We start from the raw sequence: 23,022 nt of genomic DNA on the forward strand, positions 1-23,022 counted from the left end.
GCCACGAACAGTTTTGGGCCTCGGGGGAATTGCGGCCTCTCCACACTCCGCAAAGTACGAAAAGGACGTTAGCAATTCCCCCACATCACAAGGACCCCGGACTTGTCTCTTAGTATGTTGTTTTACTTGCCAAGTTCCAAGATTCACAAGACTCTGAAGGGGAGAATTCCTCCTGTGAAACTCCACTATACCTACACTACCTATCTAGGTAATTGCCATGTACCTAGGGACCTAGCATGTATTACCAGGAGATGATTACTAGGAATGCTGGTTGATGGAACAGCCGCCTAGGCGATCAACAGCACGCGACAGCTACCATCCTGGCAATCTTAGGATACCTGAAAGCCTACTTAGCTACGTACCTTTTGATAGGCAAGGCAGCCAGGCAATTAAATAGAAAGAGTCCTGCCCTTCTACATGCTTGTGAATTCCAGTCCTCACCCAGTCACACCCCTTTTTCGCAGGCTTACCTTGGAACCGTATATCCAATTCCAAACCAGCTTGTCAATCATCTTTCGGATTTCCAATCTACCTATTCGGTAGTAAGCAAGATGGGCTTCAAGGGATTCTTCAAGAAGCGGTCTCTCAGGGCCAAAGACGACCAGCGCACCAGAGCAGCCGAACTCACCCTGCGAGAGTCGCTGTACCCGATATGTCTCGTCACAGTTCTGTTCTTCCTCTGGGGATTTAGTTATGGTATGGTGACATCCCGAACCCGATGCTGTCGGAGCTCTCAACTAACCCTTGTCGTTTTTCCTTAGGTCTGCTTGACACTCTGAACAAGCATTTCCAGAACACCCTCAACATCACCAAGTCGCGATCGTCTGGTCTCCAAGCTGCCTACTTCGGGTATGTTTATCCTCGCGTGGGAAGACAATTGCGGCTTCCGCTAACACACACACCATAGTGCCTATCCTCTAGCTGCTCTCGGCCACGCGAACTGGATCTTGCGCCACTATGGTTACCGAGCTACCTTCATCTGGGGTCTCTGCCTCTATGGTAAGCTCCCAATTCCTTGTCAGACTCATACATATGGCCAATTCCTCTAACCGCAATGAATTACAGGTATCGGTGCGCTTGTTGCGATTCCCTGTATCTTGGTGAAGTCGTTCGCCGGATTCTGCATGGCCATCTTCATCATCGGCAACGGTCTTGGTTCCCTAGAAACTGCGGCTAACCCATACATCACTGGTAAGTTTTTATTACCCACACGCTGTATAGAACCATCATCATGCATAACAGGCACTAACACGCAACCCTCTAGTCTGCGGTCCTCCCCGCTACGCCGAAATCCGCATCAACATCTCGCAAGCCTTCAACGGCATCGGCACCGTCGTCGCGCCCGTTCTCGGCTCGTACGTGTTCTTCAAGTTCGACGACGCGACGGCGCTGCAGAACGTGCAGTGGGTGTACTTGGCGATCGCCGTCTTCGTCTTCATCCTCGCCTTCGTCTTCTTCATGTCCGTCATCCCCGAGATCACCGACGCCGACATGGCCTTCCAGGCCAACGAGACCCACGCCAACGCCGACGACAAGCCCTTCTGGAAGCAGTACCGCCTCTTCCACGCCGCCTTCGCCCAGTTCTGCTACACCGGCGCCCAGATCGCCATCGCCAGCTACTTCATCAACTACGTGCGCGACGTCCAGCCCCTCGCCGACGACGCCCTCGCCTCCCAGCTCCTCGCCGGCGCCCAGGGCGGTTTCGCCGCGGGCCGGTTCTTCGGCGTGTTCGTGATGAAGTACGTGCGCCCGCGCTGGGTGTTCCTCGGCTTCCTGGTCAGCTGTATCGTGTTCGTCGCGCCGTCGATCACGCAGAACGGGTGGACCGGTATCTCGATGCTGTACGTGACGCTGTTCTTCGAGTCCATCTGCTTCCCGACCATCATCGCGCTCGGCATGCGCGGGCTGGGCCGCCACACCAAGCGCGGCTCCGGCTGGCTCGTCGCCGGTGTCATGGGCGGCGCCTGTGTCCCGCCCTTGACCGGCGTCGCGGCCGACGCGCGCAGCAGCACCGCGTTCGCCATGATCGTGCCCCTGATCTTCTTCGTCGCGTCGCTGTCCTACGCGCTCGCGGTCAACTTCGTCCCCGCGTACCGCGACCCCGCTGATGCGTTCTCGACCACGGAGATTGGCTTAAACCATCATGCTGCGGATGAGGAGAGCGCGGATGTTGTCATCAAGGAGGAGAAGGCTAGCAAGGCGGAGATTGAGAGCTAGACTGCCTATCTAAATTCAGGATCTGCATTGCATGTGTAGCTGTAGTAGTAGGAGTTTTAGACTGGAGCAAAGTCTCGGTGGATAAAAGGGATACCCAGGGATTATGACTCTCTATCAAGAAAGAAACATTTCAACTTTTGATTCAACTTGTGCTATATTGCGTGTGCTAGTGTGTATGTGTGTTCCTTCGTCGTAGGTGAGTGATTTTGCTAGAAAGCTGGGTACTAAGGGAGGCAGGTAGGTAAAGATGAAGTTCTTTGACATCCAATTTTTTGACATGTGAGTTCCTCATCGAATGCACGTTGGTGGGTAACAAAACTTACGTACTATCAATGATGTACGTAATAAATCCATGTTCGTGAACTAAACCTGTTCAGAATGAGTGTCTCCATCTACTTGGTACGTAGTAAGCAACAACCATCCCTATATACGCCATGCCATTGGCTCGATATACCAATTTTCATGGTTGTCGAAAGAATCCCAGAAACATTTTTGCCAACCCAAGTGCTGATCATAAGTTCCTAATAAAGAAATAGGGGAAATGTATAAGTCAGATGTGTGGCGGGTATATCTCCAAGAACGCCGCCCGAGTTGCATATAAGCGAAAGGAGACAACATGAATCGTCGTAAACCCTCTGGCCAGCCGACCTTGTCTACAAGCCCAGCTTATTATCCACGTCTTCGTTAACACCCCACCATACCTACGCAAGTGTATAACATAATATATCCACGAATCCTAAACCACACACACTCCCCCCCTTAAAAAGTCTAACCCCTCACGTCCTCGGCAACGAACTCGACGACCCATTCTTCCACGAAAGCGTCTGCCCGACCGCCATATTCGGCGCGCCATAATACCCATGGAGCTCATTGACCTCATTCAACGTCCCCAGCGCCCCCCCTCCTCCCCCCTTTCCATCTCCTCCCCCAACCCCACCGCCACCACTGTCTCCGCGCCCCGGCGGATCACTCGCCCGCCTCGGAAAACTACTTGACCGCCTCCTCCTCTGCGCCGCCTCACTCGTCTCCAGACTCTCCAGCTCCGACGCCGGCACTCCGTGGTGCGCGCTCCCGCTCACCACACTGCTCCCGTCCAGCTCACTCGCGTCGCTCCACTGCCGCGCGTGCGTGCGCCTCGATCTTTGCGACTCGCTACTCCCCGGCCTCAGCGGCGGCGACGTGTTGTAGTTCCGCGCGTACGAGTCCAGGCTCGACTGTCGCCCGTCCGACGCGTCGGAGCGGTGCAGCGGGACGAAGTAGCCTCCCCCTCCCCCTCCCCCTCCCCCTCCACTGCTACCGAGGCCCCAGGTCGGGGGCGTGGTGGAGGCGTTGGACCCGTAGAAATGCAGGGGCCCGCGGTCCGAGGCGTCGAGCTCGGAGCCCGCGGCCGTGGACGCGGCGTCGTCGGAGCGCGCGTGGTGGTACCGCGCGCGCGCGAGCGCGACGGAGTCGACGTCCGTGCTGCCGTCGACCTCGGAGATCGCGGGGCGGCTGCCGGACTTCGGCGCCCCGCTGCTGCTGCTGCTGTTGTTGTCCCTCTCCCCCCGCTTTCGCGCGGCGCCGGCGGCCTGCACGGCTTTCTCGGTGCGCCGGAGGCGCCAGATGACGAGCGCGGCGATGCTGAGGATGATCAGCAGGAAGGCGACGGCGCCGCCGACGATGCCGCCGAGCTGGCTCGACGAGAGGCCGCTGCTGCCGGAGCTGGAGCCGGAGCCGGTTTCGATCGAGGGGAGCTTGGAGACGGTGCTCGGGATTAGCTTTGGCACGCCGGCGACGGTGGCGGAGAGGGAGTCGGTGGGGCTGGGGCCGTCGGTCAGCACGGTGCTGCTGGTTAGGACGGTGGTGATGGTGCTGCCGTCCGAGTCGGTGGTTGTGACGGCGGCGCTGACGGCGAAGGTTTGCGGGGTCGTGGCGTAGCAGGTTTCGCTGCCGCAGACCATGCCGTTGGGGCAGCAGCCGTAGCCGAGCGAGGAGGGGCAGGCGAAGGCTGTCGTCGGACATACGGGGGAGAAGGATTGTCCGGCGGGCGGTTCGCAGCCGCTTCGCGCGCAGATGAAGCCTACGGGACAGCAAGCCCCTGTGATGAAGTATTAGTACATAAGCTTGGCTATTGGCTTTTTATTTTCACTTACCTGACCCGGCTGTCAATGGGCAGTTATAATACCCTGATCGACCGCACGCCGTCGTTGGCCCTGCTGTCGTAGCGTAGCAATACGTATCCGCACAGGCGTAGTTTTCCGGGCAGCATCCGCCATTGTCGGAAGCGGCACACAATGTGTAACCCGACTGCTGACATGTCGGATCACGCTTTGGATGACGAAGAGAGTTATGATTCTTGTCCAAACGATGGGTCTGGTATGCGTCGCCATGGGCTGCTATCGTGGCGGGAACTAGGACCGCCAGTGCCAGGAGCCCGACACAACTCGAACAACCCCAGAGCGTTTTCATGGTGATTTGTTGTTTCCTAGGCTTGGTGTAGTCGGCGGCTGAACGAGAAAAGTGCTCACTAGGCCGAAAACCTCGTTGCCCCGCCCTCGTAACGTGGTACCGTTGGCGATGTCCGTATAGCTTCTCAGTTCGTACTTGGCCTTTAGCAACCGCTCTATAAGAGTGCTGCTCTTATGAATTCCAGTATACCTATCAAGAAGAACAGAAATTCATAAATATGATTGAAAAGATGAAAAGCAACTCAGAATCCTGCAAGAAAAAGAATTTGTTGTTGTTGGCATAACACCACAGGCAGGTACCAATAGATGTCAGCACTGCACTACTTTTGTCGTAGCTTACAAGCTTGCGCATCCGAAAATAGCATTTCACTGAGTGTAAGATCGAGATGACTCCATCAACTTCCTATCACAAACATGCAAAACTGCGGGGCCAGCAAGATGTTGGATCGACATAGGGTGTCCTCTAAGGTACAAACAAGGGTCGAGGGAAGTAATGGGACATTGGACATATCAAGATGGGATTTTAAACAGAGGATGTTAGACGATAGTTAATGATTGACTTGTGTGTAGGTAATGGTGTGTCGGTAGGCAGGCAGCGAAAGAGCGGGATTGGGAAGCCCCCAACTTGCAGCCAGACCCCAGCAGCTGCATATACATAGCGGACGGGAATGTCTTGGAGCCAGTCAGCTTGACGATTTCTGAGAGTGTGTGTCTCGTTCGTGTAACGTCAGCATTTGTGATACACTGATACCAGCATTCAGCCCCCAACAACAGCTCATTCTTCATCCGCAAGACGTTCAAAGAATCGGCTGCGGGGGGCCGTGATTGGGTCCCCTATATGATGTCTCTGGAGCAGTGTAATATCAAGATGGTGTGGCAGGGCCGAACTTATATTTCGCAGTTATTCCTCAACATGTAGTCGATCGTGTATGGTGAGAACATGGGCTATTTATATTCATATTAACTATTGCCTACCTACCTAGGTAGGCTTTATCTGCTTCGGCAATCATATGTGTTAGAACCACAGACATTGTCTTCTATTCACGAGTCTTTTAGGACTGGATGGAATAGTATTTGCAATTATACCTTCTTCCACAATGCGTATTTTTGGTAAGTCATCATCAAAAGCAATGCTACTTTGCGGCTCCAAAACACCTTCGCAATACAATGCCTCATTTGGCACCATGCTAAGAAGATGCTAACCTAGAGCGCGACCTCGACCCTTGGCTAACGTGGGTGGAAATCGTCTTTAGCATTGTCTTTGGATGCACATTCTCATTACGGGTCGTAGATGTCTGGGTTATGGAAATACCGTGGAAGATTTACACTCTTAGCGATGCAATTCTCATCGATCATGGCCCCAGAACAAGCGTGCCATACCGTTCCTTGACAGGGCCGTGCTGCCTAATGCTTACATCACGGAGCCATCAAGAAAGAGATCCTAGCGCTTCGGTGTGGAAGTCACTAGACCTTATTCCTTCAACGGTTCAACCGGCACCTTGAGGTTAGGCATCGGGAGAAAATTGATGGTGTAGAAAACCTGGCCGGCGATCAAGTTGTAGCTAACTAAATAACCAAGTGGCCCACTAGAATTCGCAAGCTATTCTTGTTTAGTAACAGCAAGCGCGCCAATGGAAGCAAAGCAACTGTTGAAGATAGTCTAAATGTTCAGGATGGCCCTAGCATTTTGATATGCGATTTTCAATGCCTCACCGTTCATGCGTCAGGCCTTGGGGTTGCTTGTAATTATGGGGGACTGAACGAAAAGTCACTTTATCGGACGGAGGGGTAAAACTTCCTTGAAAATCTAGCTTACTAGGTATGGTAGGTAACGAAGAAACCAGTAAGCCATAGGGGTCGCCGGGACGGTGTTGATTTGCATTTCACTTCCAATGTCAATGAGAAGAACATCGAAGCTATGCCGATACGCTTAGACGATTGCTCCACTCCCTTGAAGCTGATGCATCTTCTAGCTACATGCCACGGCGGCAACGGTGTCCATATCTAGTAGCTACCAAGTTATTTCAGCAGCATGACTATGTCAGAATCTTGATACAGAGCTCGTAATGGATAACTAGGCTCTGGTCAGAAAGCTTAGTCTTGAGCTTGATGCCTTACTCTCTGGTTTTGATATCTTGCTTTCTCTCGCAAAGGGCATTGATATGTTGCGCATTATCAATATCGTAGTCCACGATGACTTGATAGGCAGGTGCTTAGTATGTAGCTGGCCCTGAGAAACCATCATCGCCTACCTACGGCAATCAAAGGTCTAAGAAGCTTGTCATCGGAAAATATTCCCGGCCCCTTGTATGCGAGTCATAGAGATAGTTCTGTTGCTTGAGGTAAGATGAAATATTGTATCGATGTCTCCCTGGGTACCCAATTAGGTGTTAATATCGATTTTTCCCTTTTTATTATCTAGGCGAAATATACATAGAATCTGTAGATTCAAGAGGTAGGTATGTGTCAAAGGCTGTTCGCGTTGTTGAAATTTAGCAAGGTATGTACATAGTATGGCAGGCAACCTGAAGCAAGTTTGAAATTTTGAAATGGGTATAAGATCTACTTGGGTACCTGAATTATAGACCTCATTGTGAATCGCAAATAATGAAACATGCTTTATCGTATTCGGAGGGTTGGAGATCCCTTTGCCCTACTCTAAGGCTGACACTTGACACTTGGGGGATTCCCCGCATAATGTTGAGTGCAATGGCTGATGGGATGCAATGGCTGATGGGATGCAATGGCTGATGGGATGAATGGATGACTTCGGTCAACAATGACAGGTAGTGTGAATGACACCACTCGGGCAGTCAGGACCAAACTCAGATAGAAAAAACCGAGGAAAACTGGACATGAAGTTCCTCACGACCCAGATAGGCAGCTGGTTTGCTGATAGATAGTTACAGAGTGATAAGTCATACCCCGGATTTCATAGAGTGGTTTTGGGGGCCGCGTACTAGTAGTTAGACGAGGACGACTAATGGGACTTTTCGTCCCTTTTCGTCGGCTTCTCTGCTGGTTCGAATACTACAGAACACAAACCCCAAATAGTTACCTAGGTAGGTAAATCAAAAGGATGTAACAAATCAACAAATCAACAAATCAACAAATCAACCAATCTCTGTTTTCTATTTTTACCATCAAAGCATCTCATCGAAGTATTCCCCCAACACGAGGCCCAATTGACCGCAAAGACTCCGTATCACCTCCAACGAACTAACTCTACATCGACTCGACCCTCTCCAATATGGCAGGTTTCCCCGCCCGCCGTTGCTAAGTATAGTCTCGTCCTATTGGGTCGTCCTCGTGATAGCGGTCCTAGCTGGTTGTGCCGCTCAGGGGTTATTCCATGCTGCTGAAGCAGGTTTGTGCTTAGGCCGGTACTAACGGCCACCTGGTGCCCAATCGCCTCAGAGCCGAACGTACTCAAGGTGACCCACCTAGGTCAAGTGAGGCACTTTAGTTTCGCTCGCCTACGCTGCTAACCTAGATCTTTATAGTGTTCATTATTTTATTTTTTTGAGGTTATTTTAGGTTAGCAATTTGGTCCTGACTCCTGAGCAGTCGGATAGATCTAGATTGTGTTGAGATTAAAAGTCGCATCCATAAGGTGACGTCTACTGAGCCAATTCGTCACGGTGCCAGAGTTGTGAGTCCCCGTGTATGAGAATGGAAAAAGGATTTATTAAGGGCATTCTGGATAATAAGTGAGGCTTAATTCCCTAAATACGCCGACTTTAGGCTTGACCTTCAATGTTATTCTCTCTGTCTCGACATTCCTAGTTCGGATGCGAAGATAGCTCGTAAAGACATCCGAGCTCACCTCCAACCCTTACGCGGTCGGCCGAACCCTTCGTCTGAAGTATGTAACATATAACACACAGCGATCGGTGATGGGATTCATACCGTTGCAACCCCGCAAGTTGATGTTTGTCGATCTTCAGATTTCTCCACAATCGCTTTGGAGTTCTCTCAGCTTGACTACCTCGAATCGACCTAGCGCTGGTATAATCTGGGGATCTCGAGTAGTTCTAGAATTCATCTCCGAAATCCCCAGGACCGTAGCAATTGTTAGATGTGTTCATTTCTGTCCGTTTCGGAATCTATCTCCGGCCATTTTCCCCTGTCCAACTAAGGGGAAGACTAAGGGTTGCCCAGGGGGGGAGGGGATTATGCACAGGGGGTTATCTATCCGGGGCATGACACTTTTTTTCCCCACAACGTCACGATAATAGCTACCTGGGACACCCAGCCCGCCAGCGTAGCTACTGCATTCTATCTTCTTCTCTAGTCTCCATTGCTTTGTCTCGTCAAGACTAAACCTCGTCTCATGAGTTATATGTATCATTGCACTCACCCATATCTCTGTTATTGATAACGAATAGCGATCCTCGCTGAAAATACAAACACCACAATAACGCCCGCGGCCGTTTCGGCTAGAACGGTGACCCGTTTGTGCCTTGTGGTGGGACGAGTCTAAATAGAATGCCTATACCGACCCAGAATATTCATATAGAATAACGACGAAATGCTGGAATCACTTGATTGTAGTTGGCAAGATAAGATGTTGATATATACCCGGATTGCGCCCCCTAAGGTGCCAAAGAGACGATCTAGAGCTGGTCAGTCCGAAGTTGCACTTGGCTTTCATGCCAGTTCCCTTCTCAAGTTCGTAGCTGATCCGTAAATTTGACAATATTCAGGTTGCACATTTTGGTATGTATACTTGATTGAATATCCAAACCTCCCAACTGTCCATAGAAAACATCGCTGATTCCTCAATGTGATTGTAGCAAAGAGAAAGTACGATATTCGTCCCGTAGTTGGAATTAACACCTATCTTACAGCCCTGCTGCGAAGAACCCGCACTGACTTTCTGTTTGCGAGCATTAGAAGAAAAAATGCGACGAGAAACGCCCGAAATGTGCACGATGCGCCGAAAAGAATCTGCACTGCACATACGAAGCGGTAAAGCCCCGTCAACGGAGAAAGAGAGAATATTCGCCGTCCGATCTTTCCCAAAGTCACCGAGTAGCGTACGAGTCAATACGAGATCAAGCTGAATGGAGGGAGATTACGATTAGGGAAATATCCGAGTCCGATCTGAGCCCAATTAACACCAAGTTCAGCAGGATGTCGCCGGTGAACTATTCGACTATGAGCAACGGCGCTCTCTCTCCAATTGACACCAGTCCCACAGTCTTCGAGTTTGACATTCCAGATAACACCGAGGAAATAGAGGACGTGGTACGGCGAGACTCAGAGACGAGCGTGGCATCCCAACCGCGATCGCTACAGCCAGACCTCGCCATGATCGCGCCCTGTCCCGTTGGGTCTCCGAGGCTTGAATTCGTGTTGCCAGTATTCGGAGAATTTTCCGACCGACTCAACCGGCGTGGCCTAGTTGACCATTTCTGCAACGTACTGTCACATCTGATCGTCTTCCGGGAGGAGTCGGGCAACCCCTTCCAGCAACTGGTGCTGCCGCTCTCGCACACCAGCATGCCGATAATGAACGCCATATACGCGCTCGCGAGCGCGCACCTCGAGTACCGCGGCGTCGAGACGTCCGAGAAGTCGCTGTATTTCCACAATAAGGCGATACAGGGCTTGGCCAGGCTAATCGAGAAAGATGACAAGGTTGACAAGATCGAGCTTCTGGCTGCGATCATGCTACTGGTGTATTACGAAGTAGTGAGTACCTATTAAAAGTGGTGGAGTTTTATAATGGCTGAGGTCCTCTCTAACTTTGCTTTCTCCCCCTTCAGCTTGTCCAACGGGGCCGATCGAATATAGTGGATGGACATCTTAAAGGGGCTCTAACCATCATGTCGTCCTCCCAGACACAATCCACCCCCGCCAGTCTCTTTTTAGAACGCGTATGTATACCTATATTTACTACCTAGATACTTACTACTTCAGCAACTAGTACTTACTAACGAAAAAAACACAGGCCTTCCGCTTCTACGACGTAATCACCGCCCTATCCCTCGGCTCCGCCCCCCTCTCCACCGCCCCCGCCGCCGGCTGCCTGCTCCCCTTCCCCCCCCTGGACGCGTCCACCGCCTCGCCCATGAGCAACGTCGACACCCTCCTCGGGATGGCCACGACCCTCTGGCCGCTCATGCACCGCCTGTCGAACCTGCTCTCGCTGCGCGACGACATCGAGCGCGCGTCCCGCGCCAACCAGACCTCGAAGAGCGCCGTCCTGCGCATGGAGTTCGAGACGACGTCGCAGGCGATCGAGACGGCGCTGACGCAGTGGGAGCCGTGCCTGCCGCCGGGGATCGTGATTGAGGAAGGGATGCTGAAGCTGCGGAGGGGGAGGGGGAGGGGGGGCGAGGAGGAGGAGGGGGGGGAGGAGGTCCCCGAGCAGCTGCAGTCGATCCTGCACAACGCGCTGGCGTACCGCCACAGCGCGTTCGTCTACCTGTACCGGACGATCTACGGGCAGGCGCCGCGGCGCGCGGGCGTGCAGGCGCACGCGCACGCCGCGCTCGTCCACTGCGCCGAGACCGTCGCGCACAAGGGGCCCATGGGCGCGCTGCTGTGGCCGCTGTTCGTCGCTGCGTGCGAGGCCGTCAGCGACGAGGACAGGGGGCTCGCGAGAAGAGCGTTCGCGGGCATCGATCAGAGGCAGGGGATGACGAATATTGGCCAGGCGTGGAGCATCATCCAGGAGGTCTGGAACAGGCTTGACGGCATGGGCGAGGAGGCGCCGGCGGCGGATCACGGGGATCTGTGGAGGAAGGTCAGTGCCGAGATGGGCGTGAGCATTGTTTTTGGTTAGGACAAGGAGTGCCTGGCCCTGGAGGCATTGACGCTGTTGAGGATCGTGATGGCGATGGCATCATCACGCCGAGTATTGCCTTACCTATACTTATGACGACTTTACTACGAGGAGGTAGAATTCCTGCCGCCTTTCCGATCATGATACTGTTATACCATCACGAATAGCCGGAGAATGGCCCGATGCAGTACAAATGGTTCCGGTGGTCTCCGGTGGGCCGAGTATTTGCTAGCAAGCCATCGGAGAAGATGAGGGATATTCTCACCTGGGCACCTTTGCCCATCAACCACTCTTACTAGGGGGGGGGGGAGGTAGTAACCTACCATGTTTTTGCACGGATGTGGGAGTATCTCATTTGGGTAACTACCTACTAAGAGAAATGAAATAAAGCCCGTTGGTTGGAGATGCAAGGCAGAAATCCTACGGGATCGTTAACCGGAACTGGTCGGGAGCGCATGTATGCGCGCGCAACAGAGGGACAGAGATTGAGAGAGAGAGGGAGATGGATGTTCTGAAAACTCCCATGTTCTTTAGAACGGTGCGGATATATAGTACCGGCCTCTGTAAAAAGACGTTTTTCTTTTTGGGCTTTGGACGGGGTTTGGATGCGGGCGGGAGGGGGGGCTTACAATGAATAAATCACCACCAACACCTTAGGTATGCTACGGCATTTTTAGGCTATTCTCTCTACATGGGCCTCGCCCATTTGGAAGATGCAATGAAGAATGAAAAAAAGTAAAAACAAAAAAGAATATTACTACATAACCTAAGAGCAGGTTATGCTGCCCTTTTGTGCTTGAACTATATATCTAACTCAGAAGTATTTGTCACATTCAGGGGGGCAGACGAAAGACGTGCCGAACCCCTTTAACCTCCAAGGTTACTTTGCGGACTCTACTCCGTGTACTGTTGACCGTCTCGCAAAATGTTGTACTTTGCACAATCCAATAATACGTGTGTGTACCTATGTAGCATAAGAGAGTCTGGAGAAGGAGAGCTCTTCTGCCATGGCGCTAAATATTCCTGCCGAAGTGGTTGGCCAATGGTCGCTACCTAGCTCATAGTCATCCATGATCGTATTCGATTTGTGGGTGGAAAATTCCGAAATGATTAAAACCACCTGGGCAAATATGCGATGCTATGCTATATGCTCTACTATATGGCTCCCAAGGCCTCTACCGATCTGCCGTGTGATGAATTGAAATGGGGGAAGGGGGAGAAAAAGAGGGAGGGGGTTGGGTGTGTGCTTATGCGTCAAATCAATCGGAGGGGGGAAGAGGAGGTCAGCGTTCCAGCCGGTAGGGTCGGTGATGTATGGATGGAAAAGGAGAAAGAGAGAGAAAAAAAACAAAATCACTATAACTAAATACCTAAACCTAGGTGCCTACATAGTGTAGTAGGTAGGTAGGCTGGTAGGTAGGCACAAAAAGAAACGCTGTAGTATCCCTCAGGTAGACACGGAATTATATCCGGGTGCCTTCAATGTCACCCAACCATTGGAAAGCAAACTGCACAAAGCGCATCGGAACGAGTGGCGGGCGACGTGTACGCAACGCCTTTGATTTGATAGTGCCTACCTACCTAGGACAGGACAGTACAGTACGGCATTAGGCGTGATGGGTGAAGTGCGTACGGAGCTGCGTGATCGGTTGGCTATTTTTTATATAAGGATAGCTATCGATGTTCTGCTTGTTGTTGGTGGCAGGGCGGAAAGGACTTGTCCAATCTTTTATCTAATTAGTATAGTAATACATATATCTCATACATGAGAGTTGATGTAAAGAGGGTATTCCAAGTTGGCCATTTGCTGGTACTTAGCCGATCTATGTCCTTATGTCTGCTTTTTGGGGGCGGCTTTTTCTGACCGTCTTCTTGTTATAGTAGGTACTACTAGTAGTATGCATCCTTCATTACTAATGCTATCACAAATCGTTTTGTTGGAAATGTCCTAGGTTAGGTGCTGGCACTGGGTATACCCATGAAGCTGAATGAAATCTGTGCGAATCAGATTTAGAAGACAGATGATTCGGGTAACTAATACAACATAAGGAGGTGGTGCCGAGCCGTTGAGAACGCCTCCAGGTTTTGAACAACATTGTGTAAGAATTGACATTTATAGATGCAATTTAATAAATCTCTCCAGTGCTCTAGTGTAGGTATATGTACCTATGCAGGTAACTACTAGGTACATCATGTACAATACCGAACATTCAACATTGAAAATGATTGAATACATGTATTACCTAGTACTTACAAGTACTTGAGTACAAAGATGCAGTATCCCCTTCTCACGGACCATATCATGCACATCTAGCCTGTCAAAACCCCGCGGTCCCACATATACTTGCAAGTTAATCCTGGTCAATAACCCCTGATAGACTAATTCGCAATTGTCACGCTTCCTTTCCCACAACTCGTCATCTTAAAATTACTCCAGAGTCTCAAGTGTTCTCTCATACTTATGTAAGCCTTAGCTACCCTAATAATCCGCCATGTTGGTTCTAAGCTGCCCCAGGTGGTCTTCACGGCTTCTCCATGGTGATCCCTACCTTGCCTAGGTAGTTTTGATTTAGTTTATTCTAGACCTGCAATAACACGCAACAACTGAGTATCGTGACATTCCTTGTCAAGGACTTCAATGTTACCTATCGATATCCTACATATATCTCGCAGCTAGATAACTATACATATGGACAATACCCATTTCACTTCCAATATCAATTGATCAGATCTACTACATACTTTATGACCTATCATTGCATCTAAAGTATTAACTGGGTACCTACTACATTCATACGTACTACGTTGTCGCCAGGCTCTACTATACGTACCCTTCCAAGGACTCTGGCCCAGCCTGCAATTTGGATTATTTCCGGCGCCCCCCGGCTACACACGCGCAGTCTTGCACTTAGCTGCTGTACATCATCGCACACCGACCTTGGTTATATTTTTATGGAAGACAATGACTTCATCAAGACCGTTGTTGCCGTTCAGCTTTTAAGAGAAATCCAGAGATTTGGGGTCATCAGAAGAATCATTCGAAACCCCCTCGGTCTATCTATACTTAGCCTACTATAACCTAATACTACCTGGGGACCGCCTGGGGTAGGAAGTGATATTCAACGTGCGCACGTCCATCCCTGTTGTATTTGGCTGAGCTGAGCTACTATCAGTCTATCACCCTTTATATACCACTCTAGGTAGCCTGGTAGGTCAATACCAACTAACCTTACGTGCTAGCTTACCTATTACACCTGCTATTACTTTCCTTCAACCTTAGCATGATCCTACATATACATACCTACACACAACTGTCCTCTGTCTTATTATTCAACAAGACTAAGACATCCGACGAATTTAACAATTTTCAATAGTCACCAATGCTACCACAACATCAACATTGAAAAATTAGCAGAAACAACTTAATTCGATTTATTTTCGTTCGCCCATTTATCGCCACTGCGCTTGTGATCGTCGTGATCCCTTTGTACGACTCCTATAATCCGCAACTTACCCGAATTTCTAACGTCTACCAACGTCTACCACTCTACCACTCTACCACTCTACCACGTCTACCAAAACCCTTAAGCCCTTTACTAGCGGCTCTGCTCCCTCGTACGGTGACGCCTAGAATGGTCCATTGAAAGCAAACCCCACCACTGTTTTGCGTCCGCGTGTTTGCGTGTCTGTGTCATTGAATCCACTAAAAAGTAAAGAGCAATTTGGAATGGTCGCATGGTCTATGGGGACATAGATTATTGGCTCAAGCATCGGATCGTCCGCGACACAATAGACTTTCTCGCTTTCCCAGCAACGAAACCCTCTAAACCAAAACTTGACATTGACATTGACGTTGACGTTGACGTTAAGGTTTAAGGGCCTTCGTTTGGCATTGGGGGATTGTCCTTAGCGACCGAACATCCAAATATGGTAACTCTCATCAATAGTAACGGCCCGGACCCGTTGCCGACCCCGAAGCAGATCCGTTTCGTTAATAACCAAGGTCAACCGCCGACTAAGAGGAGAAGAATAAACGCTGCGTAAGTATCGTTAAATTCCCTTTGTCCAGTGCGAAAGGGGGATCCTGTTGGCTGGCTCTGAACCGTGATTTCACCTTGGGGTAATTGACGACTCTTTTCTTTTTTTTTCTTCGTCGTTGTTTTTCTTTCCTGTCTTGTCGCAATCCTCACGGGAATCCCGCAGGCCTACCAGTTCAGTCCCAACTTCAAGAGGGTGCGACATCGCGAACGTCTCAGCTGATACTGGCTTCTTTTTTCATCTCTAGATGCCTTACTTGCCGTAGACGAAAAACGAGATGTGCTGGCGAACATCCCACTTGCTCGACATGCACCAAGAACGGACACGTTTGTCTCGGATATACAGATAGTATCGAGAAGGGTAACAAGAAAGAGCCTGATCGTGGAACAGACGGTAGTAATTTCGACGCCGACGATGATGAATATTTAGACGAAGAACCCGAGGTTGATCGCAAGCGGTGGAAAAGCAACAATGGCACGAGCAAAAATGGGATTCGGCCATTTGAAGTCCCGGAGGAGTCTTCTTCCAAACCCGGTCGCATGTCCGAATCGACCCAGGATCGTATAAAACCTGATGTACATTTAAAATCGGAAACTGTAGACTGGGAAGAGCCCGCCTCGCAACCGACGCCTCGCCCCGAACCTCTGCGACGACCCAACAACCCGCGAAATCAGTCATTTTCGACCGACGGCGGCCATAGCGATACGGGGCATTCGCCTATACAATACCATAATGAGAGTCATCGAGTCCCCTATTTTCGCTATTTTGGGCCTACCGCTATAGTGCCTGGGTTTAAACAGATGGTGGTCAAAGTCCGGGATCGCAGACGAAGTTCTATATCAGCTACTTCGCCTAGCGGTGCAAGTTCCATATTCTCCGGTCTTATGAACACCATGCAACCTGACCTTGAGCTCGGCCATCTTGAGGATATGCCCGTCTACGATCCGACCGACACAAACGACGTTCATCCCTTAATCATCCACCTTGTCGACACCTTCTTCGTACATCTCGGCAGTAACTACCCCTTTTTGCGGCGTGACAAGTTCCCCAAGCTGGTCCAAGAAAAGCGAGTCGAACCGATATTAGTGGATGCTGTGTGCGCCTTATCAGCCCGCTTCTCTGATCACCCTATATTCCGGAAATGGAACGAAGGTAAACTGGTGAAGTCTGAATATGGCTACATCTACGCGCAGCGAGCCAAATCAGCGACGGTGGACACTTTCCCGTGCCCATCAGTCGCTGCTGTTCAAGCATGCCTATTGATGGCATACGATGGTTTCGGTGCCGACCAGGACAGCGCATTATGGATGTACCTCGGGATAGCGCTTCGTATGGCAATAGACTTGGGTTTGACCAAGGAAGACGGGGTGCGATACCAGGGCGAGAGGGATCCTTGGTATTTACGTGGCTATAATAGGAAGGAAAGCGACGACTTCACCCCACAGGGTTTCCAACAGAATCATTCCGGGGTGGACAGAAGCTCTCTAAGCCCAGAAGAGCAAAAGGAAGTTGAACAAGAGCGTATCGATACCTTCTGGGCTGTTTTCTTCTTAGATCGGGCCATATCTTCCGGGACTGGTCGGCCAGTCACTCTTAAAGATGACGATTTCGAGTTAGAGCTTCCCAGAGCCTCTATCGACCCGATGACCGGTTGGCCTAACCCATTGGCATCTCTCTTGCAAATCATTCATCTTTACGGTCGAGTCTCCGATGTGTTGAATAACATCGCACATGCTCAGGATCTCACACAGGACAAGTTGAATAAGCTTGTGCAGATGGAGAATGAACTTACGAGGCTTCATCAGAGGACAGATCCGCGACTTCGATTCGATGCTAATAACTTCCAGGCCCACGTCAAGAATGGCCAGGGCACAACATTCATCTTACTGCACTTCTGGTTTCACGCCTTGATCATCGTTCTGCATCAGCCGACGCTCTTAACGAAAGAAGGCACCATTAGTCGGGCGCACCAACTGAAAACACATAGTCGAGAGTTATCCATGTCCAGCGCGAAGACGATAGCCGACATTCTTGCGTTTGCTGAATTAGTCGATCCGAAATGTTTTATAGGGAATCCATTCACCTCACAGCCTATATATATCGCGGCCTGTGCATTCCTTAAGGAGTCCAGAACTAGTTCGTCGCAACCACCTTCGAGAGATACAACCCCTCCACCTGAACTTAGGGGTCAGGGGAATAATAGGGGTGGCTCAGCTATAGTCGACTTAGGCCCATCCTCTCGACATTTACTCTTAGCCTCCGCTGCTAATCAGAATTACCAAGCGTGTTATAAGGCTTTAAAGCAGATGCATGCTTATTGGGGAGGCGTTCGATACATACTAACCGCCTTGGACCAGAAACTAGATGGACAGTGGGACTGTGAGACATACACGAACGAAGAGTACGAGAGCGCTCGACGATACCGCCAGCAAAGTGTTATTGCCAGATTTGCAAAACAAGTTGACTATCCTGCGTCTCCGATCCCCGACAACGGCCCTCCTCTGGCATGGTCACTGACTGGAACCACCAATTCGCCAAATTCGAGTCTTACTCTTCTCTTTCAGAATCCCGTAAACCACGGCGTCATGCCCTCGCAAGTCTCGACGTCAGCGGCAACGTCACACGTTGCCCCCACATCAGCACCTACGCCTCCTGGAAATATGATATATGATCCCATACGCCAGAGCCTCCCCGAGACTACCGCATCCATCTACCATTCCGCATACCCTCAACCCAATACCTCCGCTCTACGTCATTCAATAAATCGTCCTCGGCGCGTGTCAGGGGGTGGCTCAGGCACCCAGGGCAAATCTTCCTATTTACGTTATGAAAGTCTAGCACAAGACGACCCAACTAAAACGTCTACCGGAACTCAAGTCCCTCTTAGCACAGCACCTACCTCCTACACGCCGTCATCGCAGCAGTCCAATTACGAGCAGCCATCAGGGTCTAGCTCGTACCCGACGCACGACTCGCCATCTAGCAGCAGCGCGCAGAGTCAGATTGCATCGGGTGACGGAGGCCCGTCCAATTTCGCACAGAGTGGTAGTGGCCTCGCATCCAGCGGATACTCGTACCTAGGGCCAGGTGGGGCGTCAAACTTGCACCTGCTGACGTATGACAACGAGACGGACATCGGACAACACCTTACCAGCTTTGAGAGCACCGAAATGCTCAGCTGGTTTGGGGATTACTTTCCTGGGGATAGCACGTGGTTGTTCCCGGGCGACTCGGGGATGTCTTGAGGTTTGGGACTTGTTGTTTTCTATCTATCTGTCTGTCTATCTACCAGTTTAGATAAATGCTCTAGTAGACAGAAATTGGTATGGTTCACCGTTTAAACTGGGTAGTGGTGATGTATATCAAGTTAACTCCTCGGGGGAGATGGGGGGTATAAAACGGGGAATACGAAAATTCACGAACGTACGATGAGTGGCATACATGCATGCAGACCTGTCCGACTTGCCGATATGTCGCTTGGATACCCATTAGGTTAGTTTGCTACTATGTCCGCAATCGCCTACACTACTTCCCTAGGCTGGGTTAAGCCTGCTATAACGTTTTCATGTCTTATTAGGTATTTATTACACTATACGTTATTAGGAGACAGGTGGAGGGGAGAGGTATGCATACAAGGATTTCAACGAAAAAAATGGAAAGAAAAAACGAGGATCATCCGGCATTTTATACGATTATACGTTTATCAACATCAACAAGCGAGAAAAAGCGAAGCGAAAGCGACGGGTTTTATCATTTCATTGGGAACCATTTTTCTCTTTTGCTTTTGCTTTTGATCTTTGGCTTTTCAGATACCACTACCACGATCCTTTTTACTTCAATGATGTTTTACGTACCTGCCTAGGTATGCGCTTTTGAAGGCGTGCTAGGGGCTGGGGTAGTTAGATTGTTTTTTATTCCCTCGTGGGACTTTGGGTGTTGTCTTTGCTGATGTTGTTTGGGTGGGTTTCTACATTGAAGGTTGAAGATGCCTACTCTGCTTTGGTCTGCTTTCTGGGGGGGGCTTTACTGCCTACTTAAGGGGTATACGAATGAATCATAGGATCATGGGATGAGAAACCAAGAACGCTGCCAGAAGGTCAGAGTGGAGGATAGGGGGGGTCACTGAATGGATAGGAATCGATCTAGCCAGGGGCTCAGTCATTGCAGTGATGCATGATGGGGAAGGGGATATCTCGTGGGAAAATGAGATATGAAACTACCTACCAAGGTACGGAAGGGAATAAGGGAATACAGTAAGGAGAGGTCAGAGGTTAGGTCAAAGACGGTGGTTGTCATACCGACCATATCGACTGAATCTATTATCTACCTGCCTACTTTCCATCCATGCCATGTCTTGGATTATGATACCTATCCAGTGCTTAGATACCTCCCTACCTCGGTGCCTTAGTATGTGCCAGGACAGGTATTTATTAGATTTACGTAGAGCGTGTAGCGTGTAACATTTGGGTCGTGGGCTACGGACTAGAGCCAGGGGGTTACGGAATGGATCGGATAGGATAGGGGTAACGGGTGGGATTTATGTGTACCTACCTATGGGAGCAGCGGTGATGAGTACCTACCTATATATCTCTAGGCTACCTAGGTTAGTATACTATACCCCTAGGTAGGTACCTCACATGCCTAGCACTGCATATCTAAGAAATAAATTGAACTAGGTACCTAAATCGAACAATGCACGTCCCGGATTGCAGCTGAGCAAGATAGGTTGTTGCCTACCTACCTACCTACCTACCTACCTACCGTATACGAAAGCAAGGATCCACGACTAGTAGTAGGAGGACCCTGGACCCTACTATGTATGTAATTTAACCTAGGTACCTAACGTAGAAATAACTATCCTTTAAGCCGCATGTGGAGATCTTCCAAGGTTACCTATGTAGATCCATCCCTTCCCTTCCTTTTCCCTGCTGCGGCATGTATGTCGTAGGGGACCCCTGATGCGATGATAGGTAGGGGTTAAAGACGGGGGATGACTAGGTAGGTAGGATGAAAGGGGGGGGGGGAATATTCACGACTCGAACTTCGAAGGGATACCTAGTAGTGTATTTGCTACCTTAGGTAGTTAGTTAGTTACTTCCCATAATCTACGAATGGCAATTACCTAGAAGACATCTTCACCACCTGCTCTAGGCACAGCGTCACTAGTGCAATCGTTCCATTCATCTACCCTTTATATACCTAGTAGCCATAGACGTTGAAACTGCACATTCCATCCATCTATCCACCTAACCCACATATCGTGAGGATATCACTACGCTGACTTCGCCAATGGCCAAGCCGGCTCCCCACAAGGCTTCTGCTCCCCAATCCAAGCGCGGATGCGCTCGACGTTCCACCCACTCGTCCACTGCTGCTCGCCCCTATCCGACTTTTTAGCCGGTTTGCCGAGCCTGAAGGATCTGTGGTACGCACACGCCCCGTCGTGGTACGAGAACTGGAAGCAATCATTAGTAGCGTCGCATAAGCGAGCACAGTCCTCGAACGAACGGTGGGCGTTCTTTTCGACGGCAGATACTTGGATGTTGTTGTTCGTCTTCTTGGCCCTGGCCTCTTGCCACGACGGGTAGTGCTGCTGCTGCTTCTTGGCTGGGTCGAGGTAGAGCACGTCTTGGCTCAGGTTATCCCAGTCGTCCCGTCGCGGTGCCAGTTTCGGCGCAACGAATTCGTGGTAGATGTCTAGGAATCGTAGCACGGGCCGCCGAGACACATCCGTGGACGCGTAGAAATGCTTCTCGAACTCCTAGAACAAGGATATTTCTTCCGAATCCATGTGGTGCATGGTGACGAGGGGGTGGCACCACTCGCCCGGCCCGTATGGGATGGTGTAGGGCTTCTCGCCGTTAATGGTGGGCCGCTAATTAATTAACAGAGGAATCAGCCTTGCTTCCGTATCACAGCTGGAAAGAGGAATCACAGGTGATACGGCAATTTGAGATGGCACATATGTGTTAGATAAAACTTACAGCATCAGAAACTCCGACACCAATCGTTTCGTTCAAAGCAAGGCTTAAGAGGTAGTCACCGCAACAAACACCCTTGGCTTTCGTATCATACTGGTTGGCAATGCCGGAGTGGTTTCCGGCAAAATCCTGTATCGTTGCCTGCGATAGGAGGTATCCACTTCCCCCATGAGCGAAGGGGAAATCTCTGTAGAGAGCCTCACTGCCGATATAGTGCTTTTTGTTGGTAGGATCCTCCAGCATTTTCAGCCATTCAACGAGGTTATGCCACAGGACATATGTGTCAGCGTCGATGAACAAGTACCAATCATAGTCAGGGCGCAGCTGATAAACTTTCTCGACAATGTGAATGTTCTTATATTTATCCAACTCCCAACCCTCGTTGGACCTCCCCTTTCCAGAACTAACAAACTTGCTGCAACTCTGCTGATCAACAACACAGCTCTTTTGTCGACGATATATATCAAATTCTGGATTCCCGTCCTTTGCCTCATCGAGCACGGTGTCTAAGCTGTCGCGGACATGATATCCGGCTAGGCTCTGCTCCATGTCGGAGAAGATGAGGAAGTCCTGGAGGCATCCGAGCACCGTGAATATCTGGGTGGGGATTCTGGCGTAGGACTCGCTGGCGCCAGTCTTGACGACGGCCAGTATGTTGGAGGTATCTGGAAAGGAGGCGCACGATCCATCGGAACTCACTCGACCAGCGACACTGCCGGGTGACGAGGAGTTGGCTTGATTAGAAGGGAAAGGATGCCGGAGAGACGGCACCCTGAGAGAGGAGTTGTGGCGCGACCATTCCGCCAAGCGCTGCGAGGCGACGAGGAAGACAGCGACGTAAAGGATGCCGAGGAGGAACTTGCCGCTCAAACGTCTTGAAAATGCCATCTTGACTATGTCGATGCCATGGCACTCTTCTTCGGATTGCGCGCGCTGTTGCGGGAGCTTGCGCGGTTGGTTGGGTAATGAATGATTTGGTACCTAGGTTTTCAAATAGATGACTAAATAGAATAGAAGATATCTCAGTAATGGATTTAGCTATAGATGTTGTTAGTTTATGGGTATGCCCAGGGGTTTAAAAAATGGATATCGTGGAAGTTTTTGAAGGAGAAAAAAGAAAGGACAGTTGAAGCACAGATGGGCGAGTGACAGCAATGATGAGTTGAAGCAAACATGTACCTTGGTACTGTATACTAGGTACTAACCTAACCTAGGTAGCTAATGAATCCTATCCTGAGGCACTGGAATCGATAGTCACGTATAGACGAGATGATCGCGGTCGCAGTGGCCATAAATTCTATTTGCTGTTAGTCATTTAGTTAATCTGTCGTTTGTGAAGTTGCTGCCTTCCTTTGCAATTTGCATCAGAAGACTACAGTGATGACCTAACCGTGATATCCAGACAGACGTGTTTAGCAAAGTTCAATCACTGGAAAGGACCCAAACTTTTCACAAGTGGATAAAAGTCGATTCGAGCTAGTCATTAAACCAATCGCATTACATGATTTTCTACTATTTCGACAATGGCTATTGCTCTTCTTGCTGG

At 50.2% G+C, this 23,022-nt stretch overlaps 5 protein-coding genes across 5 annotated transcripts; 3 read left to right on the forward strand and 2 right to left on the reverse strand.

Annotated features, from left to right (window-relative positions):
* Positions 1–186: 186 nt before the first annotated feature.
* Positions 187–2,429, forward strand: GGS25DRAFT_166323 (MFS general substrate transporter). The gene is made up of 5 exons (XM_049256525.1): positions 187–696; positions 762–849; positions 908–999; positions 1,066–1,191; positions 1,265–2,429. Exons 1-5 carry the CDS (start codon positions 552–554, stop codon positions 2,215–2,217), a joined length of 1,404 nt encoding a protein of 467 aa, XP_049118563.1. The 5' UTR covers positions 187–551; the 3' UTR covers positions 2,218–2,429.
* A 315-nt stretch (positions 2,430–2,744) lies between these two features.
* Positions 2,745–4,761, reverse strand: GGS25DRAFT_166347 (uncharacterized protein). Its single transcript, XM_049256526.1, has 2 exons — positions 4,350–4,761; positions 2,745–4,294 (listed from the first exon to the last, which is right to left on the reverse strand). The coding sequence occupies exons 1-2, from the start codon at positions 4,663–4,665 to the stop codon at positions 2,994–2,996; spliced, it is 1,617 nt and encodes a 538-aa protein (XP_049118564.1). The 5' UTR covers positions 4,666–4,761; the 3' UTR covers positions 2,745–2,993.
* A 4,286-nt stretch (positions 4,762–9,047) lies between these two features.
* Positions 9,048–11,667, forward strand: GGS25DRAFT_166507 (uncharacterized protein). The gene is made up of 6 exons (XM_049256527.1): positions 9,048–9,289; positions 9,371–9,383; positions 9,461–9,470; positions 9,561–10,361; positions 10,436–10,546; positions 10,621–11,667. The coding sequence occupies exons 1-6, from the start codon at positions 9,196–9,198 to the stop codon at positions 11,455–11,457; spliced, it is 1,866 nt and encodes a 621-aa protein (XP_049118565.1). The 5' UTR covers positions 9,048–9,195; the 3' UTR covers positions 11,458–11,667.
* A 3,717-nt stretch (positions 11,668–15,384) lies between these two features.
* On the forward strand, positions 15,385–18,740 carry GGS25DRAFT_513246 (fungal-specific transcription factor domain-containing protein; the record flags this gene model as incomplete). Its single annotated transcript, XM_049262863.1, has 2 exons — positions 15,385–15,497; positions 15,743–18,740. The coding sequence occupies 2 exons, from the start codon at positions 15,385–15,387 to the stop codon at positions 18,738–18,740; spliced, it is 3,111 nt and encodes a 1,036-aa protein (XP_049118566.1).
* Positions 18,741–20,767: 2,027 nt separating this feature from the next.
* On the reverse strand, positions 20,768–22,364 carry GGS25DRAFT_513247 (glycosyltransferase family 31 protein; the record flags this gene model as incomplete). The annotated part of the gene is made up of 4 exons (XM_049262864.1): positions 20,768–21,256; positions 21,302–21,370; positions 21,480–22,188; positions 22,273–22,364. 4 exons carry the CDS (start codon positions 22,362–22,364, stop codon positions 20,768–20,770), a joined length of 1,359 nt encoding a protein of 452 aa, XP_049118567.1.
* Between the last annotated feature and the right edge of the window lie 658 nt (positions 22,365–23,022).

This window comes from Hypoxylon fragiforme (assembly GCF_022984875.1).
Source record: "Hypoxylon fragiforme strain CBS 206.31 chromosome Unknown GGS25scaffold_3, whole genome shotgun sequence".
In the NCBI taxonomy this organism is placed as follows: Eukaryota; Fungi; Ascomycota; class Sordariomycetes; order Xylariales; family Hypoxylaceae; genus Hypoxylon; species Hypoxylon fragiforme.